Here is a 20,728-nt window from a genome sequence, read left to right on the forward strand (position 1 = left end):
AAAAAAAAAAAATCAGACATTTTTGCCAACATTCCAGTCATTTTCACTGTCGAGTCCTATCCTTTGCCACATAGTATGTAAAATGTGTTTTATTTATTTTCTATATGAAAATCTGGCTTATTTTCTCAAAGAAAGGCAATAAACTGACATTTTATTTGACAAGAATGTAACAAAAATGGGGAAAAAATGATCCTTGCTTAAATGTAAACATGCAAAATACATTCTTTCTTCCACTCAAAAAAGGAACCACCACTCAATTAAGACAGTAGAGGCTAGAACAGTTTGTAGCATGTCTGAGCAAAGGCAACTTCTTTCCAAACATTCTCCAGAAATGGTTGCACATAGTTTCATTTAGAATTGATGCTATGCATTACATTAAATAATATTTCTTTACTTTGCATATAACGTGTTTTATGGGAAGCTACATCATAACTAATTGTTAAAAACAAAACAACCTTAGTTTGTGTTTGGTTGTATAAATAAAAGTATATTTTTAATATTGCACTAGTACAACTTTTAATCTGGTACAATAGCTATTCAAGAACAGACCAGCATACCAATGTGTTTTATATAGTGTAACTATCACCAGGTTCTTTATAAATAAAATGAACACATATTTGTAAAATATGCCCACTGTAATACTAAACTAATTTCACTGCATGTCCAGTAAGTCCATGCATTTGATTTTATTTTCTTAGAATTACTCATAATCCTCTAAGACACAATCGAAAAGGTAGCATCTTGTCCTATCTAAAACTAGAAAATGAATGATGCAAAGCTTTTTCATAGTTCTCTGTTTCTGTTCTGTCTTCCTTTTGTTTTAATATACATGAGGAACTAGGTGTTTCGAACAAAGTGATTTTTTTGAGTTTGACAGCACACAAAAGTAGTTATAGCCTACAGCATTAAGTTACAGTCAGTCAGAATAGAAGAAAAGCACCCATTGTAGCTGATGTTGTCATACTGTAGTCTGAAGCAGGAGCTCAATATACTAACCAGAAATAATAGCAACACACTGGGAAAGTTTTAGTAAAAAAAAACATTTATTATAATTGATAATGAATGCCTAGTCAAAAAGTCCAAATCCCATATCACCATCAGATTCTTCAGATTCTTCCTTTTTCTCCTCTTTCTTCTCTTCAGCTAAAAGATAAAACACAATTTTGTAAAGGGTTCCAATTCAGGGGTAAACTATAAAGATCTATAACTCTTAGCCTAAATGTGGTCTATGTACAGTACGTGAAATAGCAAAAACACACAATAGGAAACTGAAGGGAAGAGAAGTTAGGAAAGTACAGGGAGTGATTAATTTCAGAGTAGTGTCCTAAATTGGACAATAGACAATGGTGATGTGGGAGATTTACAATTTCCATATTCTGTAGTGTGAATAAACTGTGGCTCTCTGACCAACCTGTTCAAATTAAAAAGTTTCCCTTCTCTCTTCAGTCACTACACTGCAACCCACACCTGGATTCAACAGAACAGCGGGCCTGTTTTCAAATAAGAGACACACTGCCAGAGATACATTGTGTTGTGCCTCTTGATTATAGCTGTTTTTATCTTTTATATAGGCAGAGATGATTTCTTAGCTTTACAACATACTGTATCACCTTAAGCTCAAACAGAATTAATTATATTCCATTTTTTCAACATTTCTGGATCTAGTAGCTTTCAAAATTATTTAGCTAGAACTTTATACAGATTCAGTTCTGCCCATTTTGCATTTTAATTACTATTTAACTATTTACCATTTACACTTAATTTGTATAGTCTGTGTATTCTAGTAGCAGCAACTGCATGGCAGAAACCAACTGGTGGAAGGAAACACATTTCATTGTAGACATGCACTTTCTATAAATGAAAAATGTGGACTTTAGTGACATTTTCACTGTTTCATAATTAAATTATACTAATTCAGTAAAAGAAATATTGGAGTTAATTTTACAGTCTCTATTTAAATGTAAAAAATAAGGCAGGGATGGCAATATCATTTGTAGAATGCTATAATCAACAATAAATGGTTTGGAACACCCTTTTCACATTTACATAACATTCTCTTATACCCACTTAATTGTGTTCACAGGAAGCCAGAGCCCGAGATCACGACAAAATTAGACACAAGGCAGAAAACAGCCCTGGAAAAGGCATTAGTCCAATACAGTCTCATTCAGTTTCCCAAGGCCATTAATGAAATTGCCATTTAACCAACACATCTTTATGGATTTGGGATGAAAATCTAAAAATCTTCCAGATACAGTGTGCCAGACTTTTAATATTTAGTAGATCCAAATGTTGATAAGAAGGTAACCTTAACTATTGCTTGTGTTTTTATTTCCAGCTTAAAAAAGCATGTTAACCTTGGTATACTGTATGTAGTTCATAAAGCAGATATCTTGCTGCTTAAGATCACTCCAAACGAATTGGAAGAAACAGCTGTGCTATGTTTTGTGTACACTAAACTCAAGCAAATTCCTAGAAACATCAAATATTTCAAGGCTGGCAAAACTGATGAAATCAGCACAAGTTTGGGTTATGACGTGAAAGACTAGCTGAACATTCATGAGATTATGGGATGCTTTTCCAAACCAGGAACTGGCCTATGTGCCAGTTTTTGGAAAACCCTGATGAAGCCCAGAATCAAAGTGGGGAAATATGAAGAGGTTCTGCCTCTATTTTGCACAGCACTCATAGTACTAACTGTACAGGCAAGCCGTGACATCCAGCAACTTCAGGGGAGATCCCGTGAAGTCAGGGCAGCTCAATCAACAGATTAGAATGCTTTATGAAAATCAACAAAGGCTGCTCGATGAAAACCCTCAGTGCCAGAATGTGGTCAATGTTAGACTTCTTAGGCATAAAAACCAGGCAGCTCGTCGCAGATAGGTGAGCAAGTGATCTTTGATCCTATTGAGAATGACCCTAGCAAGGACCTTACCCAGCACTAAGAGCAGTGTCATCTCCCCATACTTGCCTCAATTAGGGTGATCACCTTTCCCTTTCCATATAGGGTCAAGTCCTGTTTTCCAGTTGGTTGGGATGACACCTGTCTCCCAAATGGAGGCAAAGATTGCTTGCAATGCCAGGAGGACAGCTTTATCCCCAGTCTGGATAATTTCACCCTGGATACCACAGATCCATGCAGCCTTCCCTACCCTCTGCTAATTCACCACCTGTGCAATCTCAGCAAGATTGGGAGCTTCACAGCTAATTAGAGGATCCACCTCAAAAACCATGGACCCAAGAGATGTCCAACATCCTAGCTGGAGAATCAGCTTTAAACAGCTGCTCAAAGTAGCCAGACCAGCGGGTCACAACTGCAGCATCACTTTGAAACTGAAAGTATCTTTTAATAACTACTGAATCTATCTGATATGCACCCATGGGGTGTATCATATATAAAGATACTTATATAAGACCATATATTTGATTTTGGTATTTTACCTTAAATTAAACACCAAAACAATCTTACCTGCAGCTGGCGTAGCACCACCAGTGGAAGCAGTTGCTGCTGCTCCAGCAGAACTTGAGACTGCTGCCGTGCCTCCAGTACTCACACAGGACAACTTGCTATAGCCTAGATATAAATGGCAAGTATTATATGAGTAAAGAACAGTTTATTGGTGATTACTATTAGCTAAATTTTATGATGTAGAGGCACCCCAGTATATAGGACAGTAAAATGTTTTTTGCCCAGGATTACAGAGGTACCACTAATGTTCACTCTAGTCCACAAGCGAAACCCAACTGGTACAGTTTTAGCCAGTGGGCATTTTAAATGGACTGGGTTGGAAGGGTATGGGAAAAGAAAAATACAAAAATCAGGTTTCAAATGTCCCAGCAGCAGAACATTTACTATGGATACAGCCTAGGGTAAAATACAATTTAAAAGAAAGAATTGAAAACAATTATTTATTAGCCTATGGAAGAATTACTATAACATACACAACACACTACTTTGTTTCTGAATACTACTCTATGTTCAAAAAGCAATATTTTTATGAATTATTTCTAGCTACTACAAGAGAAATGCTCAACCACTCCATAGTCTGCCTGCTACTATCAAATATCCAACAACATTAAGATGCCTTGATGAAATATATGTTCAAGGCTGCAATCAGATTTTTTTAGGCATAAGTGATCAAGAAAGCTGAACAACTAAACACAAAATACACTATCATCTCCAGACAGAGGAGCAGCTTCAGTGATAGACTGCTGTCACTGTCCTGCTCCACTGACAGACTGAGGAGATCGTTTCTCCCCTACACTATGTGACTCTTCAATTCCACCCAGGGGGGTAAACGTTAACATTATACAAAGTTACTGTCCGATATACCTGCATTTTTATCACTCTTTAATATTGTTTTTATCAGTATGCTGCTGCTGGAGTATGTGAATTTCCCCTTGGGATTAATAAAGTATCTATCTGTCACACAAAGATTTTTAGAAACTGGCATAAATCATTCATTTTTGTGGAGCACGGATGCAGCTTTGTGCAAACAGTTTCTCAATCAGTCATCCACATAATATTATTTGATTAAGTTACACTGTTTCTGTGCAAGTGTGTATAGGACAGAAGTGTCAAAATATAATTAGAAAAGATTTAAAGCTCATATATTCATATACTGTAGAATGATCTGAGCACATTAAGACACTGTGTTAAATGTGCTAATATACAGTGCATCCGGAAAGTATTCACAGCGCATCACTTGTTATGTTACAGCCTTATTCCAAAATGGATTAAATTCATTTTTTCCTCAGAATTCTACACACAACACCCCATAATGATAACGTGAAAAAAGTTGAGATTTTTGCAAATTTATTAAAAATTAAAAAATTGAGAAAGTACATGTACATAAGTATTCACAGCCTTTGCCATGAAGCTCAGTCAGGGAGGTGACCAAGAACCCGATGGTCACTCTGCCAGAGCTCCAGAGGTCCTCTGTGGAGAGAGGAGAACCTTCCAGAAAGACAACCATCTCTGCAGCAATCCACCAATTAGGCCTGTATGGTAGACTGGCCAGACAGAAGCCACCCCTTTAAAAGGCACATGGCAGCCCGTCTGGAGTTTGCCAAAAGGCACCTGAAGGACTGTCAGACCCCGAGAAAGAAAATTCTCTGGTCTGATGAGACTAAGATTGAACTCTTTGGTGTGAATGCCAGTCGTCACGTTTGGAGGAAACCAGGCACCGCTCATCACCAGGCCAATACCATCCCTACAGTGAAGCATGGTGGTGGCAGCATCATGCTGTGGGGATGTTTTTCAGCAGCAGGAACTGGGAGACTAGTCAGGATAAATCAACTACAGGCCTTTTATCTGCTTAATTGATAATGGCAGAATGACGGACTTGCCCACACCTGCCCATGAAATAGCCTTTGAGTCAATTGTCCAATTACTTTTGAGCCCCTGAAATGAAGGGATTGTGTTAAAAAAAATGCTTTAGTTGCCTCACATTTTTAATGAATCGTTTTGTTCACTCCACTGAATTAAAGCTGAAAGTCTGCACTTCAACTGCATCTGAGTTGTTTCATTTAAAATTCATTGTGGTCATGTACAGAACCAAAATTAGAAAAAAGTTGTCTCTGTCCAAATATTTATGGACCTAACTGTACATGTGATTTCTCATTTTTTTTATTTTTTAATAAATTTGCAAAAACCTCAAGTAAACGTTTTTCACATTGTCATTATGGGGTGTTATGTGTAGAATTCTGAGGAAAAAAATGAATTTAATCCATTTTGGAATAAGGCTGTAACTAGGGCTGCACGATAACAGAAAAAATGATTATCACGATTAATAATGACGATTATTCCTTTGGTAAATGAAGTCTGTGACCAAAGCAGTGTAGCCTCGGCCAGTTATTCACAGATGCTGCCCTAATCATATCGCTTCTTTGAGGCCGACTGCAATAAACTCCGCTGTATGGTCTTGTGGGAAAAACGAAGTTTGCAAAAGCTTGCTTTTCATCTCAAACTCGCTGTCAATAAAATGAACTGTCAAGCTCAAATGCGGTTCTGCAGTTCTGCTTGACCATAAGTCGGTCGTGGCAGCAAAATATTCAAGGCTGAGCCTGAGAATTTCTCTTTCTATTTCTTTTCGGCATTTCGCATACAGCGAGGGCAGCGCAACATTGGAAAAATGGTTGCGTGAGGGAATGCTATATCTTTTATCAAGTGTTGCGATCATTTTTTTAAACCCCTCACTGCTCACTGTGGTTATTGGACACATATCCTTGGCTATATGGTACGTGATCGCCTCTGTTATTTCCCGTTGTCTTTGCGAGCTATGCAGATATGGTATTGCGTTGAACAATGTCCCTGATATTGTTGTCTGTGTTGTGGATGGCTGGTAATTTTTTGTTGTTGCTGTTTGTGCCTTCAGTCGTTGAAATTCTTGATAGTGTACTTTGTGGTGGCTTTTAAGGTGGTTGATGAGGTCTGTTGTGTTACCTTGGGACGTTTGGACGGAACAGGAGCAAAGTTTGCACAAGACTCGTACCTGATCAACATCACATTCCTCGAAATCGAAATAGTTCCAGACAACTGAGTATGACCCCTTTTTAGGAACTAACGATCGCACTTCTGCACCTTCCTCACGTTGCTCCGCCATCATATGTTTATTCTGACTGACTGTTATTGCTGCTATTGACTTCTACTGCTTCAGAAAGCGCTTGCAATCTAGACACAGTAACGTCATAGTGACGCAGTCCAATCCGTAAACTCAGCCCATAAAAAACAGTTTGGTATTTATACTGTAAAATCGCGACGATATTTATTAACTGATCGTGGGTCATAAATATCGTTATCATGAGAAAAAAAAGATTAATCATGCAGCCCTAGCTGTAACATAATACAATGGCGGCGCGCTTAGACGCTGCGGCTGTGTGCTCTCCGACTCAGATTGTGTTTTCTCCACCCTGCCTGGATAAATACACGTATAGCCGGCAGGATATTTTATCTATCGGTTTACGGAGCGAGAGTTGCTCGACCTCCAAGTTTCTCCGCGTCCACAACATTCCAGATGACATCGCACGAACACCGGGCTCTCCGTGGATTACAATCCCAGCTTCGAGGAGCCGGCGGTGGCGCAAAGAATGTAAACAAAAGAGGGGGTGCCGAGGCGGCGTGCTAGTGAGGCTAAGGAAGCAGCCACACAAACCACTACTTCCAAGCATTTTCTCCTCAAATGTGAGGTCGCTGGCAAACAAACTGGACGAGTGGCAGCTGCGGATTGCAACGGAAAAGATCATCAGGGACTGCTGCATATTGCTGATCACAGAGACGTGGCTTAATCCACTCATACCGGACAGGGCGATCGAGATAGCAGGCCACACAGCACACAGGCAAGACAGGACAGAGCAATCCGGTAAGAAGAGAGGAGGGGGGCTGTGCATTTATGTGAACAATAGCTGGTGCACAAATTCCACCATAGTCACCAGACACTGCCCTCCAGATGTGGAGTTTATGACAATTAAATGCAGACCCATATACCTCCCCCGTGAATTCAATGCTATAATGCTAACTGCTGTGTACATAGCACCAGATGCTAATGCTAACTTGGCTCTGGGGCTTTTGCATGACACCATCAGCAGTAAACAGACCAAGTATCCTGAGGCTGTTCACATCATTTCTGGGGACTTTAATCATGCAGATCTGAAAGCAGTTCTCCCTCAATTCCATCAACACATAAAGTGTGCAACCAGGGGAGTAAAAACACTGGACAAGTTGTACACAAACATCAGACAGGCCTATAGGGCTAAACCCCTAGCACACCTTGGCCAGTCTGATCATACATCTCTGCTTCTAATCCCTGCATATACTCCCCTCAGGAAACAAGCTCCCATTATGACCAGGACTGTTACCATATGGCCCGAGGAGGCCTCCCAACAGTTGCAGGACTGCTTCCAGAGAACCGATTGGGAGGTTTTCTATCACCAAGACTTGGAGTACCACACTACGGCAGTCCTGGATTACATCAGGTTCTGCACGGACAACGTCACCAGGGACAGACGCATAAGGATTTATCCTAACAGGAAGCCCTGGATGACGAGGGATGTCCAGAGTCTGCTGAAAGCTAGGAATACTGCTTTCAGGTCTGGAGATGGGGCTCTTTACAGTGTAGCCAGAGCGAACCTGAAGAGAGGCATCCGAGAGGCCAAGGCAGCATACAGAAGGAGGATAGAAGATCATCTGAGGAGTAACAACACCAGGCAGGTGTGGCAGGGTGTCCAGCACATCACCGGCTACAAATCCAGCAACTCCTTGGCCACTGAGGGAGACGCTTCTCTGGCAGAGGAGCTAAACATCTTCTTCGCCCGCTTTGAGGCGACACCAACAGCAGCTCCATCACAACAGCCTGTTCACAACAGCAATATACTCACAGTGGAAGAGTGTGAGGTGAGGCGGGTGATGAGGAAAGTGAACCCGAGGAAGGCTGCAGGACCAGACGGTGTGGCTGGACGGGTGCTGAAAGACTGTGCAGATCAACTGGCCGGAATCTTCACCAGGATTTTCAACCAGTCCCTGTCCCAGGCCACTGTCCCATCCTGCCTCAAGTCCTCAATCATTGTTCCGCTGCTGAAAAAATCCAACACGAACAGTCTGAATGATTTCCACCCAGTGGCACTCACATCTGTCATCATGAAGTGCTTTGAGAAACTGGTGCGGAGTCATATCATCGCCTGCCTGCCAGCAGACCTGGACCCATTTCAATTTGCTTACAAAGCAAAGAGATCCACGGAGGATGCTGTGGCCACAGCCCTTCATGCTGCCCTGACCCACCTGGAGCAGCAGGGGAGTTACGCCGGACTGCTCTTTGTAGACTTCAGCTCGGCGTTTAACACCATCCTCCCACAACAACTGGTGTCCAAACTGGCAGATCTGGGACTTCCATCACTCACCTGCAGTTGGATACTGGACTTCCTGTCGGGTCGCTCCCAGAGGGTCAGGCTGGGTCTCCACACATCCACTGCTCTCAGCCTCAACACTGGGACGCCGCAGGGTTGTGTGCTCAGCCCGCTCCTCTACACCCTCTACACATATGACTGTGTCCTCACTCACCATAGCAACAAGATTATAAAGTTTGCGGATGACATGACGGTGGTCGGACTCATCTCGGGCAAGGAGGGTGAGCTAGCATACAGGGACGAGGTGGAGCGACTGTCAGAGTGGTGCACAGTCAATAACCTGCTCATCAACAACAAAAAAACAAAGGAGCTTGTTATTGACTTTAGGAAAAACAAAACTGACATCCAGCCACTCATCATTGGCGGGGCATGTGTGGAGAGGGTCCCGGTGTTCAGGTTTCTGGGTATGGAGTTGGAGGATGACCTGACCTGGAGTGCCAACACCAAGGAGCTGCTAAAGAAGGCACAACAGAGACTGTATTTTCTGAGAATTCTCAGGAAGAACCACCTCCCAAAAAATCTGCTCCTTGCTTTTTATCATTGTTCCATCGAGAGTGTGCTCACGTACGGACTGTGTGTGTGGTACGGCAGCTGCACTTCCTCAGAAAAGAAAGCGCTCCACAGGGTCGTCAGGATAGCGGAGAGAACAATTGGTTGTACCCTCCCCACTCTGGAACAAATCTACACCTCCCGAAGCCGCAAAAAAGCAGTAGACATTTCACAGGACTCATCACATCCCGGTCATTGCCTCTTCCAGCTTTTGCCATCGGGCAAGAGATACAGAGCTATGAAAACTAGGACAAACCGCCTTAAAAACAGCTTTTATCCGAAAGCAATCATGGCCCTGAGCTCAAAATAAAACTGCTCCATATTATTCTTCCAATGTGCAATATAGACCGTAAGTCAACAAGTGCAATTTGTATATTTATTACTATTTGGTTTGTTATTATATTCTGTCTTCTTGTCTTTTTAACTCTTATTCCTCACACTGAGTCGATTGCACCTTCAATTTCGTTGTTCCTTTGTAAAAGTGACAATGACAATAAAGATCTATCTATCTATCTATCTATCTATCTATCTATCTATCTATCTATCTATCTATCTATCTATCTATCTATCTATCTATCTATCTATCTATCTATCTATCTATCTATCAAAATGTGGAAAAAGTGATGCGCTGTGAATACTTTCCGGGTGCACTGTATATACTGTATACTTGTTTGCCTCATGAAAAGACACTGAAAAGTGAAGCACATTCTATGAATTTTATAAAATATGTAATAATGGAGCTAATCAGTACAGGAGTCCTAACGTGATAAAAAGCCTTAAAACTTACCGAATGCATCCATTTTTCAAGACAATCCAAGTTTTGAGATTACACATATCGCAAAACAGTGTAGTGCAGAGCTGTCATTCGTGCCTCATGGGTCACGTTCTACATGGAGTCTACATGTTATCCTTATGTATTTACAGACTGATTGGTATTAGTGGGTGTCAAAAACATTGTCCTTTCTACTTTTATTACTATCAAAAAAATTTAGAATAGGTGTGGGGCACTTCAGTCTACTCTATAACAAAATCTGCCTTTTTCAGGTTATCAGCATTTGTATAAATGTGCATATGGCATGCCATGGGTTCTTATAGCTCCACCCACTGCAATTAGAAAAGCAAACAAGAAATTAATCTTCACCTCAGAAAATAGTACAAAGAGTCTGTGGTAAAAAGTATTATTTCCAATGTACTTTTAACGTCACAAGCACACCTCAGAATGCAAAAGGCACATTTTCTTAATCTGAAATCTTTGCCACTTCAAAGTTGATATATTCAGTTAGTTTTAAGGCTTTTTGTTACATTAAGACTCTGGTACCCATTAGCCCCAATGTTAAATGCAAGAGCGGGCTAATTATGTTTTACAATTTGTAAAATATGCTTCTTTTTTAAATGCAATTTCATGTGGCAAACTAATATATACCTTGACTGTGAAAAAATTACTGACCTGAAAATTACTGAACTTTGTAATAAATGTATTAATTATGCACAATAATTCATTACCTATTTTTAAACATATGCAAAAACACAAATTGCGACGTTCATCCCGCATATTCGTAACACTAAATGTACATCATGAACACACAATGCTTAACAATCAATCTCCAAAAAAGCAGTTTTCACAAAACTTGGCAAAAATGTTACTAATGTTGCTTAACCTGCATAATATGAGCAATAACTAGGAGTGAACTGTTTTGTCCAACCATTATATGTGCTACTCAAATGTATTAAAGTTTGCCTTCTTTCACAATTACACTTCGCACCACAGCTGACCATTTCTTGTCCTCTCTTGCCATTTCAAACTGTTGACTTTAAAACAGTCATTTTGTGGTCTTCAAGTGGGTTAGAACTCTCCTGCACAAAAGATGCTCCGTAAAATCAAGCCAGCATGACACATACGTAATATGCACTGCTGTGCAGTGGATAGCATTGCCATTCACCCCTATAGGCATATGGTATGTAATAAACATCTTAATAAAAGTCAAAAGACAAACTTAATTACATCACTTTGCAGGATTTTTTACTATGTATATGGACAATACTAGATCTTGTGAGCTCGTGTTCTGATGACTACTCCTTTAGGATAATAAAAATAACAATACATCACAATAAGATATTTTCCAAAATCATACAGCCCTAGTTAATACAACTTAAATGTTGATAACTGTGTAATATTTAGCTACTTTTATATTTATGGGGAAAATATTAATTTAATGGTCAGTAAAATTGGTTTATTTCTAATTTATTTATACCGACATTTATTTTTATACACACTTGTTTTATGCTAAAAGAAATAGTGTTCCAGTTACTGAACCTTCATCAGTGATTTTTAAACTTTTTTTTTTCTCACAGCCCAGTTTTGTCTCATTTCTGCCTCCGAGACCCAGAATTGCTGTTGACTGTCATCCTGTTCCCCTTGGAAAATCACTACTGACCATCACCCCTTTGGGATCCCCCTTACAGAGTCACTGCTGACTGTCATTCTATTGGGTGTAGAGAAGGGTGCCCGAGTATGTCCCCCTTGGAGAATCGCCTATGTAGGTAGTAATGACGCAATCCCATTTGCTTTAACTGCCCAAAGCAACCCAACACAAAAAAATCTGCAAACTATATGCAACTCTTTCAAATTAAGTACTTTGACAATCATGACCCTACACAACAATATTAATAATTCATACAATACGTGACCTAAAATGGGCATAGTTTAAGAAGCAGTGTTCTAAGGAAACAAAACTATGACAGTAGCTGTCAATTTCACATGCAGACTGCTTGACCTATAGATAGATAGATAGATAGATAGATAGATAGATAGAGTGTAAATCTTGCATGAACTTATTGAGCAAGTATAGAATTCCTCCCCAATCTAAACAATGCCAGAATTAACAGATATAAACTTGATATGTCATGATAAATGCCACTGAGCAACAGTGATAGAAACATCTAAATATATAGTATAAAGTACTTAATATTTATTCAGTTTGCTCAATAGATGAAATTAAACAAAATAGCAAACAACACAAACATCATACTTACCCTGATCAATGACATCTTGAACTTTCTTTCCATTAAGCTCTTTGATGACCTACAAGAACAACAATGTGCATATTCAAAATGACAGATACTACGGCCTGAGATAAAAGAATTCAGTTTGGGCAGTTCAAGCAACCAAATGCATGCTTCATATAAAGAATGACAATTTTCTTATTGTTGTATACACATTTCAAAATTAAAACTTAATTGAAGATGTAATCATGATTATTTGCATTGCTACAGGTATTGAAGAAAGGCAAATCAAACAAGAGCTGTTAAAACAAGAGCCAGTCAAAAAAAGTAAAAAATTACTTAATGTGATGAGATCACCATGGAACACTTTTTGATCTTCACCCACCACCAAAACAAGGGGAGACACACTTTTTTGCCTGAAGGTACTAAATTTGAGAAAGCCAGTGAAGTGTTTTTTCACTTAATGGAAAAGAATCAACACAGAACCATTCCTACCTATAAAAGTGGTTTGGCTATGATGTCAATGATTTAAAAGTTAGAAAAAGTATGAATTTGTTTCAATAGCCAGCCTTGTGCTGTTCTGGTGACATTGGCTAATGCAGCTACTGCACAGGTTGATAGCTGTGTAGCAATCAGGCCAATATTTTTTGCTGTTTAATTTCTTTTGTTAATTTAAAAAATGTGATCAAAATCTGACTTAATATCTTACGAAGAAAAAATAAGCTCTATCACTCCTTTGCTGTGCAAACTTTCTTATTAGCCTTAACACTATGGTTGCACGGTTTAGTATACTGGTTACTACAAAAGTAACTGACATGTCATGTTATGGATACAAGTGTTAGGAAAATGAAAATAACACTTTCAACAAACGTGCAGTGGTGTGCATGATTTTACGTAGCCAGCAACACAGGCATTTTTTTGTTTACATTTCCACAGTACCAGATGACTGGACTAGCAACTCGCTAACCATTATTTATCTGTCTAGGCTACCAAATCCCTGCCATTCACTTGATACGAAGAACTTGGCTTTCATTTCTGTTGTGCAGATACTGGCACGATTCAGTGCTCTTGCAGTTTGCGGTCATTCTTTCCATGCCAAAAGATTGAAACAACTTTGCATACTCTGAGTATGTCAGAAGACACAGATTTGGGACCATTACTGGACTTGATCATAAATATGGGTAATTGTGCTCATACACTGGCCCATCTTTATTGCTGTGCTGCTTCAAATAAGGGATCATGTAGGAATTTCTAGGAAAGGTCAGTGGCTGAAAAATAATATGAATTAAGAAAACATTTGGTACTTGGGTACTAAACAGACGCCAGAAAACCTCCCCCTATGTTAGTACACAAATACCGTTTTTTTTAAAAATACGTTTCTTCTTAACATTTGTACAAAACGCTCCAGAGATTAAAAAACAATGTTTTGTGCCAACAGGAGAAGACTGTTAATAGACGGATGGCATGACAAAGGAAAACAGAAGTGTTTTGACGAATTCATAACATAATGGGAGGTTTCACTGCTGTCCGTTTAGTACACAAGTACCAAATATTCAAATATGAGTAAAAAATTTAGATGGAATGTACTGTATATGGCATGGTGGCTATCACCATGTTTTCATATGAATTATGTATTAAAATTTGATATGTCTTTTACTCTGGTTATAAATATGTATAGTCTACACATTTTGGTTGCTAACACCAATTAAGGTTCAGATGAAAACATGTCCTGAAGCTCTGTGTAACCTGTTGATTATTCATTTTTGGTCAGATTTGTACTTCATGTGGAGATGACAATTGGGTGAGTAGGAAGGGACAAACACAGCACCCACAAAGTACTATAGTTGTATTTTGTGAACATGACAGCTTTAGGATCAATGTCTTGAAAACAACCTATATAACAAAAGCATCTTTAGCAGCTCAGTCTTCCTTCCCTCCCATCTGATTGCCTCTTAGATATATAAATGCTACTCTTTGCAACTTCAAGCACAAGATATTAAAAATTCTTTTTTTCATCTTGCCTTTGGCTTAACTGTATCATTAAATTGCCTGCATTCTACTTTAAAGTTTTGTTTTCTTGCTTTTCACTTTGTACTTTCTTGTTACAATATTTTATACATTGTTTGCCTGGGATAAAGGTATCTGCTAAATTAATAAAACAAAAACTCACTGATCATTTCAATATTAATTAATTGTTTTCTCTTTTGAAAACCCATGAAGACCTGCAGAAAGATGGACAGTGATACAGCACATTCTAATCTCTGGCAGTCCCCATGATTTCAGAATATGATTAGCCTTATGTAATGCACAAAACCCTCTATTATGGTGCTCAGGATTTTAGAAAATACACGAATAAAAAAATCATACCTTATCCATTCGCACATCTTCTGCTTCAATACCAACACTGCTAAGGATCTTCTTTAGGTCTTTCGAACTGGGGCTTTCATTGCCCCCTAGGACTGCAAGCAAGTAAGCAGCAACGTAGCGCATTCTGAAAATATAAAAATATAGGCACATTACATCTTTATTGCCCTTTTCAGATTGAACCTGAACTGGTGGACCTCTAAATGCTCATCCTTTGATTATTTGTTTTTTTCCTCCCAAATGTACTAAACTTATGATATGACAGCTCTGTAGCACAGCAGATAATGCTGTTTGACATTTGGAGTATCGTGTATTCCTCAAAGTCTGGCCCAGACATTGTCTGTGCAGCACTTACATATTCTCATCATGTTGGTGTTTCTGTGGGTACTCTGGTTTTCCTTTCACATTACAAACAGGTATGTACTGTTCATTTGCTTAAATACATATTCTACATTTGCCTCATGATTCATTGTGATGTTATGGGCTTGTGTCTTATTCACTGTTGGTTCCTTCCTTGCACCCAGTACTGTCAGGTTATATACTCTGACATCCATGACCCTGAAATTTATAAGGGGTTATATAAGTAAAAGCACCATTTTCTATTTTTTTTTTTGTTGTTGTTGCTACATGACAGAAAGTACTAAACATATCTAAAAGAAGTATCAATTATAGTCAATCAAGGTACAGAAAAATAATGCAACCCAGTTAGACATAGATGAAGATACTATTTCATTCTCGAAATTGCAGATGTAAAACGAATGTTCATCTTACATTGTAGAAAAATTTGTACACGATGAGCAAATACGATTATGCCGTTTTCATTCTTCGGTTAAGAGATTTTTCGAATTTTCTTTAGAAATGAGCTTCAAACTTTACATTCAAGAACAATCGACATTTATTGCCTAATGCATCTGCCCAAGTGGAATTTTATATTAATGAATTACAAATAAACTATATCCGTAACAGAGTCTTTTTAAATAACCCCTGCTAATGATAAACTCTGGACACTCGTACATTTTTACCAAAAATCAAACAAGGGCAGAAAGTGAAATTTACAACAGATAATAAAGAAGACGGGTCTGATTCTGCATAGCAGAAAAACAAATGAGTCTGTAAACCAGATGTATTAGAAGACTCGGCTCAGCAACCGCTAGTGAACGACCACGCGGTCGCCACAGGTTACGATTCACTCAAATTATGCATATGTATATACATTATATAGTTGCATTACCATTAAGTTTTAACAAGCTAAGAATGGGGTGCTTCTTAGAAAATGACGGAAAACAAATATATGAGCTGTAGCTTTATTTTAACAAGAGTTTCTCCACTTGCCTGAATGAAACTGAAGAAACTAGTCTAACCACCGGCGAGTTTGAGGCGGAAAAGGACAAGAGCTAGCGGCGGAAATGGGAGCAACAAGACCCCCGGAGTAACAGCAAATGCTATTGAAAGAAAATCCACCAATCAAACAAGGGACTAAAAAAATCGAATAACCTAACTTGTGATTGGGCTTTGCTATGTCTAACCTGCTCCAACAAAGTCAACAGATAAGAAAAATACAAAACGCTACTCGGAAGCAGTTATGAGCTCTTGGAGCAGGTGTGGCAAAGCGGCGGAAGAGCATTATCCACCGAAACTAGATCATAAAATACGGTTAAAATAAATAGTGAAGATGAGAATGAAGAAAGTCGTAAACGACAAGAAATGAGACGAAATGATGAAAGAAACAGCTGGAAGGAGAGGATCAAATTAACAGGATGGATACAAAGTTATAATTAAGTCAGGCTCTAAAGATAAGGGACTTAATAGTATAAATCGGCTAGCAACTACAGTATGATAAAAGCAGCAATAGGTGATATACACACAGCAAAAAATCCAATTAATGGAGGGATTTTAATTAACTGTAATACTCAAATATATAGAAAAAAATTCAGATTGAAAGTTATACTCCAATAAATACCTTTAAAAACGTGGGATTATTTGTGGAGTTAATTTAGAAACAGTGCAGGATTTACGTATAAGCTACACAAGCTATAGCTTAGGGCCCCCGCCTTCTTGGGGGCCCCCCAAACAAATTGTCCGAGTGAGCAATTGTCATATATACTTAAATATACTACAGCATTATTTGTCCCAATCAGGCCCGGCCTTAGGCATAGGCGAAGTAGGCGACCGCCTAGGGCCCCGGATCGACTCCTTGGTCTAATTTTCACACATTTCACAGAGCTTCCAGGGGGGATCCGCCCCCCTCAGGGGGCCCCTGGACCCCCCTTTCGCCTAGGGCCCCATAATACCTAAGACCGGGCCTGTTTAGAAATAGGTATAAATGGCTTAAAGAAAAGTATTAAAGATAGGAAAATACTAGAGGCTAACCGGTTTACAAGGATGCAAGAAGGGATTAAAAGTGAAAGCACGTGGGTAATATTGAGTTTCGAATGCTATACTTTACCAGAAAAAAGTTTTTAGGTTATCTTTGTTTTATTGTTAAACCATTTCCCTCCCCCTTTGCAATGCTGTAATTGTCTGTATTTTGGTTGCACTGCAGAGATTTGTAAGAGAATAAAGAGATGAGGGGAACATGACAATGGGAAATGTGCAGAAAGAACAGGAATAAGTGATATAATTGTGGAGTTGAGCATACAGCAGGAGTGGGTGGGTGTGAATTGCACATGAGAGCAAAGGGTGAAAGTGGAAGAAAATTTGCCATATGCTGAGACAGTTAAAAAAGTCAAGTAATGATTCAGAACTACGTTCATTAGGTAACAAAGAAACTAGCAAAATAGACCATAAAATATGACGATATTGTAATTGTTAGTAAAATTCTATTTTTGGCTTTCATGACTCCATCCATCCATCCATTGTCTCCCGCTTATCCGAGGTCGGGTCGCGGGGGCAGCAGCTTGAGCAGAGATGCCCAGACTTCCCTCTCCCCGGCCACTTCTTCTAGCTCTTCCGGGAGAATCCCAAGGCGTTCCCAGGCCAGTCGAGAGACATAGTCCCTCCAGCGTGTCCTGGGTCTTCCCCGGGGCCTCCTCCCGGTTAGACGTGCCTGGAACACCTCACCAGGGAGGCGTCCAGGAGGCATCCTGATCAGATGCCCGAGCCACCTCATCTGACTCCTCTCGATGTGGAGGAGCAGCGGCTCTACTTTGAGCCCCTCCCGGATGACTGAGCTTCTCACCCTATCTTTAAGGGAAAGCCCAGACACCCTGCGGAGGAAACTCATTTCAGCCGCTTGTATTCACAATCTCGTTCTTTCGGTCACTACCCATAGCTCATGACCATAGGTGAGGGTAGGAACATAGATCGACTGGTAAATTGAGAGCTTCGCCTTGCGGCTCAGCTCCTTTTTCACCACGACAGACCGATGCAGCGCCCCGCATTACTGTGGATGCCGCACCGATCCGCCTGTCGATCTCACGCTCCATTCTTCCCTCACTCGTGAACAAGACCCCGAGATACTTGAACTCCTCCACTTGGGGCAGGATCTCGCTACCAACCCTGAGAGGGCACTCCACCCTTTTCCGGCTGAGGACCATGGTCTCGGATTTGGAGGTGCTGATTCTCATCCCAGCCGCTTCACACTCGGCTGCGAACCGATCCAGAGAGAGCTGAAGATCACGGCCTGATGAAGCAAACAGGACAACATCATCTGCAAAAAGCAGTGACCCAATCCTGAGCCCACCAAACCGGACCCCCTCAACGCCCTGGCTGCGCCTAGAAATTCTGTCCATAAAAGTTATGAACAGAATCGGTGACAAAGGGCAGCCCTGGCGGAGTCCAACTCTCACTGGAAACGGGTTCGACTAACTGCCGGCAATGTGGACCAAGCTCTGGCACCGATCGTACAGGGACTGAACAGCCCTTATCAGGGGGGCCGGTACCCCATACTCTCGGAGTACCCCCCACAGGATTCCCCGAGGGACACAGTCGAATGCCTTTTCCAAGTCCACAAAACACATGTAGACTGGTTGGGCAAACTCCCATGCTTTCATGACTGAGGTTATAAATTGTACAGCATAAACCACAAATGAAACAGAAAAAAAAAAAAATAATAGTTAAAGCAGCAGAAACATATTTAGAGATATCTAATATAAATATGGACATCTTAAATAATTTTTTGATGATTAGCCCCCCAAAGCCAGTCAATAACAATTACCGTATAGTTTTATAACACAGTGGAATGCCTAGAGTTTGATTGCAAACTGTCAAGAGATTAAAAAAATTACATATGATTTGTACTATAAACCTGACATAATATGTATTCAGCAAACATGGTTATGTCCCCAATTGCAGTTTAAATTAGAAAATTATTAGAGAATTAGAAATGACAGGAAAAATGAAATGGGTCTAGGTTGTATAATTTTTTTGAAAAAATAAATTGAATTAAGTTTCAAGTAATTTCAAACATATATGAACTAGAATGCATTTCCATTGAAGTTTGGTTACACAGTAGAAAATTATTGCTAATAAATTTCTATAACCAATGTTCTATCTTAAGTGCTGTAGCACTAAAAGGTAATAATAAAATTATTATCTGGTGCAGGGATTTCAGTGCTTACAACACCTAATGGGGCAGTAAGATAACAAATATTAATGGAACAATATCAAAATTAATAATATATATTATCTGGTGTATTTGAACAGTGGAGAAGGAACATACTGAGATATGTCATGTGTAGACTTATGGTTTATCTAATAATTTAGCAGGGAAGTGTACATGGGAAGTTTATGAAAAATTATCAAAAATCTACTATAGGGAGCAATCATTTTCCAGTATTCTGTAGGATACAAATTTAACTGGATAAGTCAAATTTTGGATGCAATCCAAATGGAAGTTTTAATAGAAAATAGAGTCCCACAAGGGAGTATACTTAGCCCAATGTTGTTTAATATAATGGTTAATGATATATTATCTGATTTAGGAAGCCATGTAAATGAACTCTTTTATGCAGATGATACAATAATCTGGAAGAGTGGCAGAAATGTAAGCTATGTGAAAATAGTAGTTCTGAATGCATTAGAAGTATTAGAAAACTGGTTGTTAATGTGGGGATTTACATTGTCAACCTCTAAAACCAAAATAGTTATTTTTCAAAAAAGAGGATTAAGGAAGAAGTTTTAATACAATTATACAACACTCAGGTTGAAACTGAGGATAGCATTAAATATTTGGTTTGATGAAAAATTACATTGGAAAATGAATATAACATATAGAAAATAAATGGAAAGTGAAATTTGATTAGACATTTGTCAGAATATAGCTGGGGCTCAAGTAAATTAACGCTTATTAACATTTATTGTACTATAATAAGATCTGTGTTTTGATAATGGTAGTCAAACTTATGGATCAGCAGCTAAATACCTGCTGTACAAACTCAACATTATACAAGCTCAAGCATTACTGTTGTGTTTGGGTGCATTCCAAACAATCCCAGTTATAGCTTTACAGTTGGAGGGAGGGGAAATGTCTGTGGAAATTAGAAAAATCCAATTAGACCTTAATGTATGGGCAAAATTAAAGAGGCAGGAAAATTCTTATTAATGAAAAGTTTGATAATATAATATCTCCTTTATTCCATCTTTAGTCCTTCCTTGGCTCCTAGGAAAACCTGCTATAGATGATACTGTATTGGAACTGATAGGGGAAATGAATATAAACATAAAATTTAAAGTGGAAGACTATTTACAAAGCAAGTGGATGGGGTGCATTCAGATATTTACAGATGGAGCGAAAGATCAAATTTTAGGGAATACGGGAGCAGCTTTCTATGTAATGGACTTTAGAGCAGGAACTGGAAAAAGACTATCAAATGATTTTACACGCTACACAGTGGGATTGATGGTGTTAATTTTAGAATGGGTAGAAGAAGTAACTCCACCTAGGGTAATTATCTGTTCAGATTCCCACTCA

At 39.2% G+C, this 20,728-nt stretch overlaps 1 protein-coding gene across 1 annotated transcript; it reads right to left on the reverse strand.

The window, feature by feature from the left end:
• Positions 1-1,033: 1,033 nt before the first annotated feature.
• On the reverse strand, positions 1,034-16,258 carry rplp2l (ribosomal protein, large P2, like). The gene is made up of 5 exons (XM_028794905.2): positions 16,150-16,258; positions 14,821-14,944; positions 12,484-12,532; positions 3,470-3,574; positions 1,034-1,143 (listed from the first exon to the last, which is right to left on the reverse strand). Exons 2-5 carry the CDS (start codon positions 14,941-14,943, stop codon positions 1,067-1,069), a joined length of 354 nt encoding a protein of 117 aa, XP_028650738.1. The 5' UTR covers position 14,944; positions 16,150-16,258; the 3' UTR covers positions 1,034-1,066.
• Between the last annotated feature and the right edge of the window lie 4,470 nt (positions 16,259-20,728).

Source organism: Erpetoichthys calabaricus, chromosome 2, assembly GCF_900747795.2.
Source record: "Erpetoichthys calabaricus chromosome 2, fErpCal1.3, whole genome shotgun sequence".
NCBI classification, from domain to species: Eukaryota; Metazoa; Chordata; class Cladistia; order Polypteriformes; family Polypteridae; genus Erpetoichthys; species Erpetoichthys calabaricus.